Raw genomic sequence first — 19,296 nt, 5'->3', positions numbered from 1 at the left:
TCTATAATTTCTCTTCACCTAAAAATATATGTTTTATCCGATTACTCGATAGAAGTTTCAGTCGATTACTCAATTACTAAAATATTCGATAGCTGCAGCCCTAGTTGAGAGTGTTGTTAAAATGGCAGGCATAGATCTTGGGAGCTCAGAAACATACAGCAGCAGGTCATCAGCATACAGCGGCACTTTGTGCTCAATTCCATATCTGATTATTCCCTTTATAACGACTTGTGAGCGTAATGATATCGCCACACTTGGGATCGTGTTTGTAAGAGCAGAGCAAACTGAAGTTTCAGCGTGCACTCTTCGCCTTTCCAACCTCTCATAACGCTCCGATGTGGTGCGCTTGACCTCAGAATAACCCAAGAAGAGATATGGTGACCAATCGGGATGTGTTGTCAGCATTTCATATGCAGGTTTTCCTAGGAACACAACAGGTAGGTGAGTCGTAGTAGGCGAGCATTGCTACCGAGGCAGATTTACACAACGGTGTAAAAAAAGAAAAACGTATTGAAACCAAAAGTGGATAAATCGTTCAACTTACAAGAGTAGAGATGACAGGAACACACTCTCATTCCAGCAGAAATATGATCATAAGAAATGCTTTTCCGACGAACCGCTGCAATCCAGCCATCCGTCGTACCTTCGTGATCTGATATTTGGTCCTCCATGCAGGAAAACGGTGAAAAGTGAGTCCATTTTTCCTAACCCCTTTTTGTCTGTGGGAGACGCTGCTGCACCCGGTAACGCAACAATAAACGCCCATATTTTCTTTCTAAAACACCGAAGGAGTTAGCTTAGCACTACCACACGTTACAATCCGCATTGACTCTGCCGAACCGGAAGTAAATCATATTGCCAGCATGGAGGCGCGTCCAAACAGTGACATAGTACGTCCCATTCCCTATAGGCTGAATTATTGCTTGCAATCGTTTTATTTATCTATCATTACTTTGATAAAAAAAAAATAATTCTAATTAAATGTGTAATCATATATTTAGCAAAATTTGATACAATTATTTACACTTTTTTTTTTACACTTTTGCACATGTGGGTTACACATACATTCAGAAAAATAAGTAAGACTTATATTATGCAGAGTGAAATGGAATATACTAGTGTCTTGAAGATCGCGAAACATTGACTTTTTTACATCATAAGGAAATGAATAAGTAGCCTAACATAAATGAACAATGTAAGTCCAAAGTGCACATTGACAGCTAAGATGTTCTGAACCCTCCCATCAGAGCAAATAAAACTAAATATGATAAATAAGCCTCCTCAACTCTTTCGTTGCGCTAAAAGATTTGATCTGTTTTATGTTGCATTGCCCTTTCTTTGTTGCATCAATTCAACCTTTTTTTTTTCTTTTTTTTTTTTTGCTGTTCCACAAAACATGCACATTTGAACCAATCAGAGCTAACCATCTCTTGTGATCACATTTCAGTATGTCAGCCAATTAAACGGATACATGAGTTCAAGTGTTTTGCTTTGCTGCGTGCATTCGCACATTGACGTGACTCATCATCGTCAGACTCATAACTGCAGCAGCTGGGGAAACCTCCATGCCGTCTGTGGAATAAAATCAGTAATAAATATTGGTGGAAACGGATTACGCTACACAAGCACTTTATTATGCTTGCTGTTAACACTTCCATCCATCCATCCATCCATTATCTTCCGCTTCTTCCGGGGTCGGGTCGCGGGGGCAGCAGCTTTAACAGGGAAGCCCAGACTTCCCTCTCCCCAGCCACTTCAACCAGCTCCTCCGGCGGGATCCCAAGGCGTTCCCAGGCCAACCGAGAGACATAGTCTCTCCAGCGTGTCCTGGGTCGTCCCCGGGGCCTCCCGCCGGGGGACATGCCTGGAACACCTCTCCAGGGAGGCGTCCGGACCAGATGCCCGAGCCACCTCAGCTGGCTCCTCTCTACGCGGAGGAGTAGCGGCTCGACGCCGAGTCCCTCCCGGATGACCGAGCTTGTATCCGGGATCTTGTTCTTTCGGTCACGAGCCAAAGCTCGTGACCATAGGTGAGGGTAGGAACGTAGATCGACTGGTAAATCGAGAGCTTTGCCTTTCGGCTCAGCTCCTTCTTCACCACTACGGACCGGTGCAGAGTCCGCATTACTGCAGACGCCGCACCGATTCACCTGTCGATCTCCCGCTCCCTCCTACCGTCACTCGTGAACAAGACCCCAAGATACTTGAACTCCTCCACTTGGGGCAGGATCTCATCCCCGACCCGGAGAGGGCACTCCACCCTTTTCCGACTGAGGACCATGGTCTCGGATTTGGAGGTGCTGATCTTCATCCCAACCGCTTCACACTCAGCTGCGAACCGCTCCAGTGAGAGTTGGAGGTCACGGCTTGATGAAGCCAACAGCACTACATCATCTGCAAAAAGCAGAGATTCAATGCTGAGGTCACCAAACCGGACCCCCTCAACGCTTCGGCTGCGCCTAGAAATTCTGTCCATAAAAATTATGAACAAAATCGGTGACAAAGGGCAGCCTTGGCGGAGTCCAACCCTCACTGGGAACGAATTCGACTTACTGCCGGCAATGCGGACCAAACTCTGACACCGGTCGTACAGGGACCGAACAGCCCTTACCAAGGGGCTCGGTACCCCGTGCTCCCGGAGCACCCCCCACAGGACTCCCCGAGGCACACGGTCGAACGCCTTCTCCAGATCCACAAAACACATGTAGACTGATCGGGCGAACTCCCATGCACCCTCGAGGACCCTGCCGAGGGTGTAGAGCTGGTCCACTGTTCCACGGCCGGGACGAAAACCATATTGCTCCTCCTGAATCCGAGATTCGACTTCTCGGCGGACTCTCCTCTCCAGCACCCCTGAATAGGCTTTACCAGGGAGGCTGAGGAGTGTGATCCCTCTATAATTGGAACACACCCTCCGGTCCCCCTTCTTAAAAAGGGGGACCACCACCCCGGTCTGCTGTTAACACTTGTGTATGTAAATCTGATATTGGTAGATTGTTTTTTTTCTTGGAGATGAAATGCATCTGTGGCAGCTTAGCTTTTTTTTTTTTTTTTTTTTTTACATAGCATTTTGACAGTTGCCGTCATATTTTTGGATTCAAAGCACCGTTTACCGGAACTGCGTTCTGGCCCTGAATCTTACACCGGAACTGCGTTCCTGACCGTTCTGGCCTACTTTCACCCCTGCATTTAGGGATGTACATATTTTCTAAGGGTTGTACTCACTTTTGTTGCCAGGGGTTTAGATATTAATGGCTATATTTTGAGTTATTTTGAGGGGAAAATAAATGAACTCTATTATATAAGCTGCACACAGACTACTTTTCATTGTGTCAAAGTGTCATTTTCTCAGTGTTGTCCCATGAAAAGATATACTTAAATATCTGCAGAAATGCGAGGGGTGTACTCACTTTTGTGATGCACTGTTTTCCTGGGGCTGGATAGTATGTAGCTCTCCCCAAAAGTCAACAGCCTGAGGGCAGGGCCGGGCTAGGCCATTTGGGGGCCCTAAGCTAAATAATGCCAGTAGGCCCATATTTTTGGCCCACCATTTCATCACAGTGTACTGTGAAACCCATACTTGCAATCCAACCCATACGTCCATATTTTGTATATTAATCAGATTTTGTTGCACTGCATACTTCAAACTTCTCCCCCCCTAGTGATTGTCAGTACTTGCAGTAGATAGCGCCAAACCATTTTCTAAAAGAGGAAAAGAAAGAAGTTAAGGAATAACTTTTATTTTTTTAAGCTTAAAATTAAGTATCAAAACTCACAATAGTCATCTAAAGCAAACTGTAGTAAACAAAATAAAAAATAAACAATTGCCAGATTGGGGACCCCCTAGTGGTCAGGGGCCCTAAGCAGCTGCATAGTCTGCATATAGGCTGGGGGAGGGATAAGCTACTGCCTTAACAAAATGGACCCTTGCAAATGAAAATGGAATTGTTAATAATTGCCAATTGTTAAAGGGATCCTCTATTTTTAAGACAAGTAATTCTTAAATGTTAGTATAAGTTATAATAATTTGATATTAAAACCCCTCTTAATGTTTTTGTTTTAATAAAGTTTGTAAAATTATTTTAAGTGATAGGTCGTCATTCTTGTTACGTCGCAGTGCGTAACGTCACCGGTCCCGTGGCCGAAATTCCAGCGTGTCACTCGTTAGCTTTCCCAACATGTCATCAGTTCTACCCTTCCTATTTGAACCAGATCCGAAAAGTGAAGAGCAGGACAGCACTGTCGGCAGGGGCGGACTGGGACTAAAAAGCAGCCCTGGACTTTGACTCAGCCCAGCCCAAAAGAATCGCTGTACGAAGGGAAACACAGACCCTCTAAGGGGGTCCGGGGGCATGCCCCCCAGGAGAATTTTTTTTTATGTTTCATTGTGAAATGCATCAATTTTGTACACTTTGAGAGAAAAATGAAGAAAATGTGTCTAGACTGTGACTGTCTGACTTGGGGTGCTCAAAGTACTGCAAGGCTGGACTGAGTTGGATTCATCTTCTGCCCTAACTATATGATCAACCTGAATAAACAAATGAAAAAAAATATTTTTTAAAGCAAGTTTTATGTATCCAATTGATTATAATAACACCTATCCCGTGTCTATAAAATGACTTCATTGTTTATGCCATAATTAATCTTGCCACACAAATAATAAATTTCAATGAAAATACAATAAACATTTCAAGACAAATCCTGTATACATAACCTTCATTGGAAAGTATTAACCAGAAAACAAAACGTTATATAAATGATTAAAAATATATATCATATCAATTTAACTACATAAACTCTAAAGTAAAATCATTCATTTTATTAATATTTTGTTATATTTCTTCTAAATTAATATTGCTGCTGCGTGTGCATACGTTGTTTTACAGCTAAAATACTAGCCCTTTAGTTGCCATTTATTTCATTTAAATTGTAGCCTCCTGGTGGATAACAATTGCCAATATCCCTAACAAGTAACCCTCTTCATTCCATCTCAGCCCGGTGGCAACTAGAAAGTCCGCCAAAGCTCTTATCGCTCTATCCTGCCCCTTCGTGGGCCACAGCAAGTCTTTCAGAGTCACAGCGCCTTGCGGGAATGGCCCACTTCTTCGTTCTCCTCCTATCAGATTGGCGGTTAACAGCCAGGCGCATTGCTGCCACCTGTCGGATCAGGTGCGAACTGTAGATAATCATAGAGGATAGGGGGATAAAAACAAGGATGTGTGTATGGCGGCCGCCGGCCGTCCAGAGGCCGGCCGTTCTGTGATCCTCCAGAAGCTACAGATTACCAGTCCGCCTCTGACTGTCGGTCGTTCACAAGATGAGCTTCAGGGAAAAATGCGTGCAGCAAATACCTGATAAGACAAAAGTTGGGCAAAACTGGTGATGCGAGAGAGTCCTGTTGGGAGCGAGAGTGTATGCTGTCCGGTTTTATGAGCAGATATTCAAGGTAAGCATATTGCGTTTTCAAACTTATCCCAATATAATTATGTAGATTGTTAGCATCCAGAGCTGTCGTGTGCTTTACATACAGTACAGGCCAAAGAGCACACCTTGTGTAATCCATGTCTTGTACATTGTTACGCGTGGTAGCTAGGACACGTGTATAAAAGTGCCAAAAAGGGGAGAAGCTTCGACTATGCACATTTATTCCCTAAAAATATTTCCACCTTGACCACTCTTCACTCGGGAGCTCAGCAGTAAGCAAACAAACGTTCCCTGACGAACTGCCAACATTGTTGTGAGGTCCACGTCAGAGTCACTGTCGTCACTGTAGCGTGCCATAGTGCTTTAATTATTTAGTATGATTTGGGGAAAACTCCCACGAAGAATAGTCAACATAAAAGATAGCAATAGTAATCCACGTTTTTTACTCACTCGAAGATCCAGGAATTAGACCGATCCCATAGCAATGTCGCAGACGTCGATTCCACAAAATAGACTGATCCTAAAAGCCGTTGTGGGACCGACGAATCAAAAAATGGACAGATCCGAAACCAATATTGCAGACGCCGTGGGACCGTCGGATCCAGAAAATAGACGGATCCCTTACTTGACTGAGGATCCAGGAAAAATGTTTGGGCGCCAGTTGTAACGCGTGGTGGATAGGATACGTGCATACAGGGACCAAAAAGGGGGAGATGCTTCCACTTATGTACATTTATTCACTAAAAATAATAATTCCACCTTGACCACTCACTTCACTCCCCTTGTTTCCATTTGACTGGAAATTGCATCCAAAAGCAGTACATCGTGGCATTTAACTTTGCGAGTTTAGGCACCAATAAGCAATTGTTGAACACGCTACACATTTGGAAAGATCCCAATGACGTCATCACTCCGAGTCCACAAACCATGGCGCCAACTAACGGTCAAAATATACTAAATATTATAAAATATTGCCATTGATTTAACATTTTATGTGTTTCTAACAACATATTTTAAAACAAGAGAACAGTGTGTATTTCAGTTAGAGGATCACTTTAACTACTTAAGAACATAAGATATACACTCACCGGCCACTTCATTAGGTACACCATGCTAGTAACGGGTTGGACCCCCTTTTGCCTTCAGAACTGCCTCAATTCTTCGTGGCGTAGATTCAACAAGGTGCTAGAAGCATTCCTCAGAGAGTTTGGTCCATATTGACATGATGGCATCACACAGTTGATGCAGATTTGTCGGCTGCACATCCATGATGCGAATCTCCCGTTCCACCACATCCCAAAGTTGCTCTATTGGATTGAGATCTGGTGACTGTGGAGGCCATTTGAATACAGTGAACTCATTGTCATATTCAAGAAAGCAGTCTGAGATGATTCCAGCTTTATGACATGGCGCATTATCCTGCTGAAAGTAGCCATCAGAAGTTGGGTACATTGTGGTCATAAAGGGATGGACATGGTCAGCAACAATACTCAGGTAGGCTGTGGCGTTCCAACGATGCTCAATTGGTACCAAGGGGCCCAAAGAGTGCCAAGAAAATATTCCCCACACCATCACACCACCACCACCAGCCTGAACCGTTGACACAAGGCAGGATGGATCCATGCTTTCATGTTGTTGACGCCGCCAAATTCTGACCCTACCATCCAAATGTCGCAGCAGAAATTGAGACTCATCAGACCAGGCATCGTTTTTCCAGTCTTCTATTGTCCAATTTCGATAAGCTTGTGCAAATTGTAGCCTCAGTTTCCTGTTCTTAGCTGAAAGGAGTGGCACCCGGCGTGGTCTTCTGCCGCTGTAGCCCATCTGCCTCAAAGTTCGATGTACTGTGCGTTCAGAGATGCTCTTCTGCCTACCTTGGTTGTAACGGGTGGTTATTTGAGTCACTGTTGCCTTTCTATCAGCTCGAACCAGTCTGGCCATTCTCCTCTGACATCAACAAGGCATTTCCGCCCACAGAACTGCCGCTCACTGGATATTTTTTCTTTCTCGGAACATTCTTTGTAAACCCTAGAGATGGTTGTGCGTGAAAATCCCAGCAGATCAGCAGTTTCTGAAATACTCAGACCAGCCCTTCTGGCACCAACAACCATGCCACGTTCAAAGTCACTCAAATCATCTTTCCTCCCCATACTGATGCTCGGTTTGAACTGCAGGAGATTGTCTTAAACCATGTCTACATGCCTAAATGCACTGAGTTGCCGCCATGTGATTGGCTGATTAGAAATTAAGTGTTAACGAGCAGTTGGAAAGGTGTACCTAATAAAGTGGCCGGTGAGTGTATATTAAATATTGAAGTTAATATAAACTTTAAAAAAAAAATAAAGATCATATAAGTAACATACATTCAGAAAAATAAGTACAAATGACTTATACTATGCAAAGTTATTTGGAATACATTGTGAAGATTACGCAAACATTGACTTTTTTAAATCATAAGGAAATGAATAAGTAGCCTAACATACATGAACAAATATAAGTCCAAATTGCACATTGACAGCTAAGATGTTCTGAACCTCCCTATCAGAGCAAATAAAACTAAATATGATAAATAAGCCTCCTCAACTCTTTCATGGCTCTTACAGATTTGATCCATTTTATGTTGCATTGCCTTTTTTTTGTCGCATCAATTCAAGCTTTTCTTTTTTCTTTTGCTGTTCCAGAAAACATGCACATTTGAACCAATCAGAGCTAACCATCTCTGCTGATCACATGTCAGTATGTCAGCCAATTGAACGGATAAATGAGTCCAGGCGTTTTGCTTTGCTACGTGCGTTCGCACATTGACATGACTCATCATCGTCAGACTCAGATAACTGCAGCAGCTGGGGAAACCTCCATGCCGTCCGTGGAATAAAATCAATAATTATTGGTAGAAACGGATTACACTACATTAGCACTTTATTATGCTTGTTGTTTACATAGCGTTTTGACAGTTGCTGTCATATTTTCATCAAAGCACAGTGTACCGGAACAGCATTCCGGCCCTGAATCTTATACCGGAACTGCGTTCTGGCGATGAATCTTATACCGGAACTGCGTTCCTGACCGTTCTGGCACACTTTCACCCCTGCATATTGAAGGGAAAAGGGACCGTTCTCGCACACACCATATAATTGTTTGCATTAGTATAACACATTCATTTAACTATAGTTTAGCCAGACTCCACTCAGTGGCCTTGAACACAGTAAAGTGAATCACCTTATCGGCGCTCATGAGGGGGAAAAGGAAAAATGGTACCGTTTCTCGTAGGATCCGTCTAACTGTTTGCATTATTCGAACACACGTAATATAATCAATCAGGGAATAGTATCATTTCTCATATTCACTGTAGGACTGTGCTACTCTAACACACCTAATGTAAAATAAATAGCACACCATAGTTTAAAGAAACAGAATAGATACACAATGCCATCTTATCACAGAAACCCAAACGTGTGCGCCACGAGCAAGATTGACGCACCAACTCTGGCAATCAGTCCTCCCGACAAACGAACAAGGACAAAGACCAGCGCGCTTTGTCCTAAAACAAGTAGTGCCAGCCCGGATAACAAAGTTGATAGCAGGCGCTTGTGACGTCAAGACCAGCATCGGTTGCTGTGGCAACCACATCCCATCCACCCACGAACCTAAACAACCCGAAACCGGCCAGAGAGGGATGATCTCAAAGCAACGCCCGGACACACCTTCAGCCAGCCCACGGACTTAAAAAACACTGGACACTGAGATAAGACAGATTTGCTGCTCGGAAACATTTTCTATGTAGCCTTGCTTTGGATCCAGAATGGTCCCTCCATCGTCTGTTTTTGCCTTGTTTTTGACCATTGTTGACGAATAAATTGTCAACGTATTTTCGGTGAGTCTTCTTCAAAGTTTTGAAACATGGAGTCAGTACAAAGGGTTAAAATAAGAGAACGCGCGAAGTTCCGCCTTCCCGGTTGGCGCACGTGAGGCAGCATTGGCCGAGTAGCACTTGTTTTGGCTGTCACTGTTTCCGTGCGGCTTGACTGGGGAGGCGAATTTCAACTATATTGATGAAAAGGAAAGGACACTTTCGTTTATATATTATTGACACTTGACGATTCTAATCAAATGATGTAGACGTGCTGGGGTCCACATTATCGCAGGCAGCAAGATGGATGATGGCCAGAAATCTGAGCAGAGTTTGAACGCGACACGAGCAATACATTGCTCACTTGCACACGACATCAACCTTTTACCTACGTACTCCTTTCCTACTGCTACTTGTAATGCGTGGTAGGTAGGAGGCTTGCATAAATGTAACAAAGAGGAGAGAAGCTTCAACTTATGCACATTTATTCACCCCCAAAAAATAAAAAATAAATCCAACCACTCGTCACTCGGGAGCTCAGCGGTTCACACACAAGCGTTCGCAGATTAACTCCTACATAACCGTAAGCAGCAACAGAAGGAGAACATATTCAATGTAAATAAAGCAGCGCCACCGTGTGGTGGATGTCGGGAGGAACACCATTTAAGGAGGTGATTGTTACAAAGTCCGCCTGATGACATTAAAAAAAAAAAAAAAAGCGTTATTGGATAACTTCTCGCGGCACATTTGACGATCTCTCACGGCACACTAGTGTTCCGTGGCACACCGGTTGAAAAAGACTGAACTAGGTGAACGTGGATTATTTTCAACAACACACCAGACACTATACCAAAGGCACACTGTTCTAGACAGATCCATTTTTTATTTTAACATGATTAAATGGCAACAATAGATCATTTTTTTAAAACAGGGTTACAAAAAAAAAAATGGCATGACTAATAGTCAAAAAACAAGTACTCACTATACATTTAAGTATGTACAACAAGATCGATAAATAATACCAATACTGACTAGCAATATGATTGTTTTCTCTAAGTGTTAGTGCACCGAAAGGAGTGAAATTGGAGAGAAACATCAGGCACTCGTCATCGTAAAAACCACGTTTTTGGTTATAAACCTGAGAACATCAATCAGTGGCCCTTCTATATGCAACTTGTGCATAACAAAAAAAACCCGTAGCACTGTGCTATAGCTATTAATATTAGCATAAGGGAGTGATTTATTATCGCTAACCAGTAGCATTTTCTTGAAAATACCAAATAAGGGCCTGAGTATTTCACTGACGTCTCAACTGTTGGCATTCCTTAACGTTTTAATATAAAAGCAAATAAAAAGGGAGTAAAGCTGCAACCAGGCGTTTTGGGAAAGGTTCTTTTCCTCACAAACTACTTTTTTGACACGCGTTCAGACCTGCTGAGCTCAACGTGCCGGGTGGATGCGTTAAGAGACTCTTTAGTTTGTTAGACACCCTTTTGCTTTTTGTGAGCAGTGGAGTCCAAAAAACTAGTCCGGTATCTGCACCTTGGAGTGCAAATTGGCGAGCTAGGAGAGGTGAGGAGCGGCTACTCAGTGCCTCTTCAGGGATGAAACCTTCTTCTTCCTGGCGGCCAGCATCTCGTAAAAGGGGTCCCTGCTGATGGCGGCCCTGCGGACATCGATCAAATTGTCATAATTTGCCATCATTCGGGACATTTCAAACAGTGATTCTAAATAGCAAAACTTAAAATCCCTTATTAAAAGGACAGACCCTGACAAAAGTCTTGTCGCTTATCCATTTTGTTGAAAAAAATGCTAATAACCTGACTTTTAATCATTCAATTGGTTTCAGAAATGGCTCATATGTAAGCTAAGACCCTCCCAAATCATGTCGAACGTGCAAAATATACAATGGGGCAAATAAGTATTTAGTCAAGCACTAATTGTGCAAGTTCTCCCACTCGAAAATATTAGAGAGGCCTGTAATTGTCAACATGGTTAAGGGTGACAGACACATGAGAGACAGAATGTGGAAAAAAAAAAAAACAGAAAATCACATTTTTAAAGAATTTATTTGCAAATCATGGGAGAAAATAAGTATTTGGTCAATACCAAAAGTTCACCCCAATACTTTGTTATGTACCCTTTGTTGGCAATAACGGAGGCCAAACATTTTCTGTAACTCTTCACGGGTCCGATCACGTCATTTTCAAAGTATCGGAATCGGCAAAAAATATCGGACATGCCTTTTTAAAAAAAAAAAAAAAAATATATATATATATATATATATATTTTTTTTTTTATTAAATCGTTTCCTAATTGTATTTAACGTTACAGACAAAACGTCTTCATTAATCCAGAGTCTTTAGTTTTGGCTTAAAGTAAAGCTATCAAATTTATCGCGTAAACGGCGGTAATTCATTTTTAAAAAATTAATCACGTTAAAATATTTAATGCAATTTACGCATGCGCTGCACGACCCACTCACGCATTGTCGCGTTCAATCTATAATGGCGCCATTTTACCTATATATAGAGCTAACAGGCAGCATAAAATGAGTAGAGAGAATTTTGGCAGTATTTGGAGCCTCTTTTTAACTGGCTAAAGCCTTAAAATCCCTCTCAAAAATTAGAAATATTGTGGGAAGCAATGTGGGGAAGAACGGTAGTGGAGTTGATCTTATCCTTAACACCCTATGTTACTTCCCAACGCAGAGAAGATATATCAATTGGTGCCACTACGCACAGTCATGGTTGCACTTCCCATCATGCATTTGGGCATGGCTCCAGTATCATTTACTGAAAGCTCAACAAATACACTAGATGGCAATATTTAGTCACAATATACAAAGTCACATTTATCTTTAAGTATTACAAGTCTTTCTATCCGTGGATCCCTCTCACAGAAAGAATGTTAATAATGTATATGCCATCTAGAGGATTTCTTGTCATGATAAACAAATACAGTACTTATGTACTGTATGTTGAATGTATATATTCGTCCGAGTTTTATTCATTTTTTTTTCTTAATGCATTGCCAAAATGTATATGATCGGGAAAAATTATCAGGAATGATTGGAATTGAATCGGGAGCAAAAAAAAAAAAAAAAAAAGCAATCGGATCGGGAAATATCGGGATCGGCAGATACTGAAACTAAAACGATCGGGAGCAAAAAAACCTGATGGGAACAACCCTACTTTTCACACACTGTTGCTGGTATTTTGGCCCATTCCTCCATGCAGATCTCCTCTAGAGCAGTGATGTTTTGGGGCTGTCGTTGGGCAAAACGGACTTTCAACTCCCTCCGCGATTTTTCTATGGGGTTGAGACCTGGAGACTGGCTAGGCCACTCCAGGACCTTGAAATGCATCTTACGAAGCCACTCCTTTGTTGCCATGGCTGTGTGTTTGGGATCAATGTCATGCCGAAAGACCCGGCCACATCTAATCTTCAATGCCCTTGCTGATAGGAGATTTTCACTCAAAATCTCTCGATACATGCTCCATTCATTCTTTCCTTTACACAGATCAGTCGTCCTGGTCCCTTTGCAGAAAAAAGGCCCGAAAGCATGCTGTTTCCACCCCCATCCTTCACAGTGGGCATGGTGCAATTCAGTATTCTTTTTCCTCCAAGTAAGAGAACCTGTGTTTCTACCAAAAAGTTCTATTTTGGTTTCATCTGACCATAACACATTCTCCCAGTCCTCTTCTGGATCATCCAAATGCTCTCTAGCGAACCGCAGACGGGCCTGGACGTGTACTTTCTTCAGCAGGGGGACACATCTGGCAGTGCAGGATTTGAGTCCCTGGCGGCGCATTGTGTTACTGATAGTAGCCTATGTTACTGTGGTTCCAGCTCTCTGTAGGTCATTCACTAGGTCCCCCCGTGTGGTTCTGGGATTTTTGCTCCCCGTTCTTATGTAAGGAGAGAGTTGAAAGTCCGTGTTGCCCAACGACAGCCCCAAAACATCACTGCTCTAGAGGAGATGGGCCAAAATACCAGCAACAGTGTGTGAAAAGCTTGTGAAGAGTTACAGAAAACGTTTGGCCTCCGTTATTGCCAACAAAGGGTACATAACATAGTATTGAGATGAACTTTTGGTATAGACCAAATACTTATTTTCAACCATGACTTGCAAATATTCTTCTTTATAAATCAAACAATTTGATTTTCTGTTTTTTTTCTCCCACATTCTGTCTCTCATGGTTGAGGTTTACCCATGTTGACAATTACAGGCCTCTCTAATATTTTCAAGTGGGAGAACTTGCACAATTAGTGGTTGACTAAATACTTATTTGCCCCACTGTATTTGTTTCACTGAAAAAAAGATTCATAATTTCATGAAGACAAAGTGAATTAAGTAATGGTGCTGTGAGATCCAAATTTAATATTTTTTAGAACTTCCATGGCCTTGAAGGACTGCATCCATGCGGTTCGGCAAGGATTCATACAATTTATTGATGAAGTCATCAGGAACATCAAAGAAAGCAGTCTTGCATGCCTCCCAGAGTTCATCAACATTCTTGGGTTTCGTCTTCCATGCTTCCTCTTTCATCCTGTTCATGTCTGGTGACTGGGCTGGCCAGTCCTGGAGGATCTTGATCTTCTTTGCCTTGAGGAACTTTGAGGTACAGATTGAAGTACCATCCTGCTGCAGAATTTGTCCCTTTTTATGGTTAGGAATATAAGAGGCAGCTAAGATTTGTTGCTATTTCAGACTATTTATGTTGCCTTCCACCCTGCAGATCTCTCAGGGTGCAGACAATTAAAAAAAACGTGCGGCATTTGCCAAGGCCCACAGTCTGTCAAAAGGATGGACGCTGAAAAAGTGGCAAAAGGTGGATTTTTCAGATGAATCTTCCATTGAATTACACCACAAACATTGCAGGAGACCTACTGGAGTCCGCATGGATCCGAGATTCACTCAGAAAACAGTGAACTTTGGTGGTGGCAAAATCCTGGTCTGGGGTTACATCCAGTATGGGGGTGTGTGAGAGATCTGCAGGGTGGAAGGCAACAGAAATAGTCTGAACTATTAACAAATCTTAGCTGCCTCTTACATTCATAACCATAAAAAGGGACAAATTCTGCGGCAGGATGGTGCTACATCGTTCCTTAAGGCAAAGAAGATCAAGATCCTCCAGGACTGGCCAGCCTAGTCACCAGACATGAACAGGATGAAAGAGGAAGCATGGAAGACGAAACCCAAGAATGTTGATGAACTCTGGGAGGCATGCAAGACTGCTTTCTTTGATGTTCCTGATGACTTCATCAATAAATTGTATGAATCCTTGCCGAAATCCATGGAAGTCATACAAAATATTAAATTTGGATCTCACAGCACAACTACTTCATTCGCTTATGTTATGTAACATATTTTTGTATTTGAAGAGCATTTTTTGTTGAATTTTCACACTACTTTCTGTAGGCGACAAAACTTTTGTCTTGCCAAAAATGTCTTCATAAAATATCTTTTTTCAGTGAAACAAATATTTTTGTACATTCAACATCATTTGGGAGGGTCTTAGCTTTCATATGAGCCATTTCTGAAACTAATTGAATCATTAAAAGTCAGGTTATTAGCAATTGTTTCAACAAAATGAATAAGCGACAAGACTTTTGTCAGGTACTGTTGACGTCTATAACCGCGAACGGTTTTAATTAGGGCTGCAGCTATCAAATATTTTAGTAATCGACTGAAAATTCTATCGATTAATCGAGTAATCAGATAAAACATTTTTTTTAGGTAAAGAGCAATTATACATATAGATGAGAAAACAAGACATTTCATGTAATATTGAACCATTTTCAGTCAATCAATGTCTTTATTTTCAATGTACATTGTTGAAAACAGCCAACAATTGCATCTCAAATGTGACTTAAAAAAAGACTAATTCACTGCTTTCACTCCAAAAACTTTTAGATCTTATAAAAAAATATATATTAGGGCTGCAGCTATCGAATATTTTAGTAGTCAAGTAATCGACTGAAAATTCTATCGATTAATCGAGTAATCGGATAAAACAAATAAATTTTTAGGTGAAGAGCAATTATAAATATACATGAGAAAACAAGACATTTCATCTAATCTTGAACCATTTTCAATCAATGTCTTTATTTTCGATGTATATTGTTGAAAACAGCCAACAATTGCATCTCATGTAAGTAGAATTAAAAAAAAAGACTAATTCACTGCTTTCACTCAAAAAAACCTTTAGATCTTATTTAAAAAAAAAAAAAAAAAGTATATATATATATATATATATATATATATATAACCTAAAAATGCCGTTACGCTTGATAACACACATCACTTAAAAGTTAGGATTTTTTTCCCACGTGTTTCCATTGAATTTCTATTTGTGACAAGCCATTTTTGAGTTCTAGTTAAGTTTTAAGTTAGTCTAAACTGTAAGTCCTGATAGGATTTGGAGTTTTTGCAGTGTTCAAAATAAATGTATGATACAGGCTGTATTGGAGCACATTCGGGACCAGTGCTACTTGGTGTTTTATCCAGCAATGACTAATGAGCTAAAATTGATTGTTAGCATGATTAAGTTTTTATTTTACACCCTCATCACCCCACAATTCTATGTTATGTTAAAGCCTGTATGTAAGACACGTTAGCCACGCATCGACAGTGGTCATAATTATTGAAACCTAGCCGTCCGCAGGGCTATCGTTACGTGAGCTAGTAGCGACAGTAACGTTAATTTTATTTATTAGCGCTTAGCGCTGTACTGCTTAAGATGGCGGCTGTTTATTAACGCTGCCCAGATGCGGCCGAGTCTGTCATTTCACATCTAGTTCAACGTACATGTGATCTCTATGAGACTCATCAGACGCTACCTGCTACCAACGTAGCATCGTGCGGGCTAGTATTTAGCAACGTCGGCGTCGTTTGTAGCGACTGTCGGCTGCAGTAAGTTTTTTTTTTTTTGCTTCTTCCTCTACGCACGTGACATCAGCGCGTTGTCCCGCATTAAAAGTAGTCCGAGCAAAACGTGATGCTTAGAGCTGTCAAAATAAACGATTACTCGAGGTGAATAAATTACTTGGATCAGTTTTTAAACACGAGTTACTCGAGTTGCTCGAGTATTCGTTTCAGCTCTAATATATATATATTTCTTACCTAAAAACACATGACTTAAAAGTTAGGTGTTTTTCCTACGTGTTTCAATTGAATTTCCACTTGTGTCAAGCTATAAGGTCTAGTTAAGTTTTAAATGAGTCTAAACTGTAAGTCCTGATAGGATTTTGAGTTTTTGCAGTGTTTAAAATAAATCCTGTGCTGTATTGGAACACATTAGGGACCAGTGCTACTTTGTGTTTTATCCAGCAATGACTACTGAGCTAAAATTGACAGTTAGCATTATTATTAGAGGTGGGAATCTTTGGGCACCTAACGATTCGATTACGATTCAGAGGCTACGATTCGATTATAAATCGATTATTGATGACACCCCCCACCCCGCTATTAGCTGATGTTTTGTACATTAGTTACAAAAACTGTAAAAAAAAAAAAAAAAAAAAAAAAAAAAAAAAAGCCTTGCAGGCTTAAATAAACGAATATTTCAGTATCAAGTTAACAGTTGAAAACAATAAATAATATACTCAAATCCCCATTCTGTATCAGCAGCTTTGAACTACATTCAATTAATTTAATGTTGTCAATCAACCGTTAAAGTTGTTAAAATTGCTCGTTATTTCCCTTTTGTCTACTTTCGACATGTGAAAGTTTTAAAACTATTTTAAAGATAGATTCAAATCAATATTTTACCGATTTAGGAGTATTTTAGATGAAAAGTTAATTAGGTTCGCTTGGAAGGTTCGCTACAACAGCCTTGCAGGGAAGTCTACTGCTTTAAGATGGCGGCCGTTTACTAACGTACGCATCTAGCTTTCTCTACATGTGTTGCTATCGCCACCGAGTATTCTGCATCTAGTCCTATATAAATATGATATCTACCTTAACATTATGTGGACGTACTTTGTAGCAGGTTTCGGCAGCAGTCAGGTATGTTGTTGTTTTTTGTTTTTTTTTATCTCGCGGCATGAGTTGAGAATTGGCATTACCCGAGGGGCCGGGTAATGACAAGCATGATGTTTAGCTACTCTCGCTCCGTTCCTCATTGCGTCCCAAAGACCGCGCTGTGCATTTGTTCCGCTTTACTTGACATATTTCAATAATCGGAATTTGGATGTTTGTGAATCGTTCTCGAATCTTCCACGGCCGAATCGCGAATAATCTAAGAATCGGAAATTTCGCACACCTCTAATTATGATGTTTTTATTTTACACCCTAATCACTCTACAGCGCTGTTTTCACAGATTAAATAAAGCCTGTATGTCAGAGTTAGCCACGCATCGACAGTGGTCATAATGAATAGAAACCTAGTCCTCCGCAGGGATAAAGTTACGTGAGCAAGTGAAAGTAACGTTAATATTATTTATGAGCGCCGAGAAGTGTACTGCTTTAAGATGGCGGCTGTTTTGTGAACGCCGCCGAGTCAGTCATTTCGCATCTAGTTCTACGTACATGTGATATCTATGAAACGCATCAGCCGCTACCTGCTAGGCTGCTACCACCGTAGCAACATGCGGGCGTAGTTTTTAGCAACGTCGGCGCAGTTTGTAACGGCTGTCGGCTGCAGTAAGGTATTTTTTTATTGCTTCTTCCTATACGCACGTGACGTCAGCGCGTTGTCCCGCATTAAAAGTAGTCCAGGCAAAATGTGACTGCTAAAGCTGGCAAAATTAAAGGATTCCTCGAGGTAAATAAAATTACTCGGATCAGTTTTTAAACTCGAGTTACTGGAGTTGCTCGAGTATTCGTTTCAGCTCTAGTTTTAATCATCCAATGAGCAAAATCGAGCACACACTTGATACTGTTCATCCACTCGTCCTTCTCTTCGGTGGTGGGGGCGGAGATACGGTAGAAGGTGTGGTTGCCCTCCACCACGCGACCGTCCGCCTCTGTCTTGCACGCCTTGATCACCTGGTCCTTGTTGTCGGGGATGAAAAGCTCAAAACAGTTCTGCGGGAGGAACGGCCAAATCAGAGGTTCACAAACTACGGCGGTGAAACAATGAAGCAGCAGAGGGCGCCGCGCTTACAGGCTTCTTGTCCTCCACTTCTCGGATGCTCAGGTTCTCCAGCGGGATGATCCCTCGCGGTTCTTTGTCCTGGACGGGCAAACACACCAGCGATATGAAGCGCACGGCTTCGGAGCAGAGCTAAGAACAAGCGCCACTCACCGTCGTGTACTCAAAGTAGTAGAGGCAGTTATCGGTTAAGATGAACCATCTTCTCTTCCAGGTTTTCACGCGGCCTCCTGAAGAGAAAGGAGACCGTCGATGAGGTTCCACAGGAGGACGGACGTAGAAAATAAACAGAGAGCGCCAATGCTAGCGACACGCAGGCGGACAGACGTGAGCGGACAGACAAATGGAAGCTCCTGACGACCCCTCCAAAACACCACGAGTAGAAAGAAATGCATCCTACAGATTAAGCTAAAACTGTCAAGCAACATGTAACCAAAATATCACAACTAGGGATGTCCCTGATTAAATCCCGTGAGCGAAAATAGGGCCCGATCACGATATTTCAGGTCAAAAAGAACAGATTTTTAACCTGTACTTTAAAGTACTAACTCGTTGGCTGCCATTGACACGATAAACGTCCAATCCATTTTGACAGTTAAATTGGATTGGGCGTCTAACACCGTCAATGGCATTGAAAGGTGACCCTCCCAGTTCAAATGTCAGCCACTTCCATATCTGCGGGGCCTATATTCAATCCTCAAATTTCCTGTTAAGGGCTTTGTTATCTACAAGTGAAGTCTAGACAACCACCACCAAGTTAGTTGACAGAGAGGGAGAGTTGAAGAAACACGCTTCCAACATCATGTGCAGGCATTCAAGCTGTATATGATATTCCATCATATCCCAAAGCATCATGATAGGTCCGACATCTTAACCCCTCCGCCGTCGTTTCGGCCACAGACAAACAGAGATATGAGCACG

The 19,296-nt window shown here is 41.8% G+C and overlaps 1 protein-coding gene across 4 annotated transcripts in view; it reads right to left on the bottom strand.

Annotated features, from left to right (window-relative positions):
- Positions 1 to 10,137: 10,137 nt before the first annotated feature.
- Positions 10,138 to 19,296, bottom strand: part of cyth1a (cytohesin 1a) — a 72,459-nt gene continuing 63,300 nt past the window's right edge. For 3 of the 4 annotated variants that reach the window (XM_057860914.1, XM_057860913.1, XM_057860915.1), the window contains exons 10-13: positions 18,529 to 18,607; positions 18,388 to 18,456; positions 18,154 to 18,308; positions 10,138 to 10,940 (exon numbers count right to left, since the gene is read on the bottom strand). In XM_057860914.1, coding sequence (XP_057716897.1) covers positions 10,862 to 10,940; positions 18,154 to 18,308; positions 18,388 to 18,456; positions 18,529 to 18,607 — 382 coding nt within the window. In that variant the 3' untranslated portion in view covers positions 10,138 to 10,861. The remainder of the gene's footprint in view (positions 10,941 to 18,153; positions 18,309 to 18,387; positions 18,457 to 18,528; positions 18,608 to 19,296) is intronic. The other variant, XM_057860912.1, reaches the window with a different exon arrangement.

The sequence above is a fragment of the Corythoichthys intestinalis genome, chromosome 16 (assembly GCF_030265065.1).
Source record: "Corythoichthys intestinalis isolate RoL2023-P3 chromosome 16, ASM3026506v1, whole genome shotgun sequence".
Taxonomy (NCBI): domain Eukaryota; kingdom Metazoa; phylum Chordata; class Actinopteri; order Syngnathiformes; family Syngnathidae; genus Corythoichthys; species Corythoichthys intestinalis.
The sequence above is the reverse complement of the archived record's forward strand: the minus strand, read 5'-3'. Positions and strand labels throughout refer to the sequence as shown.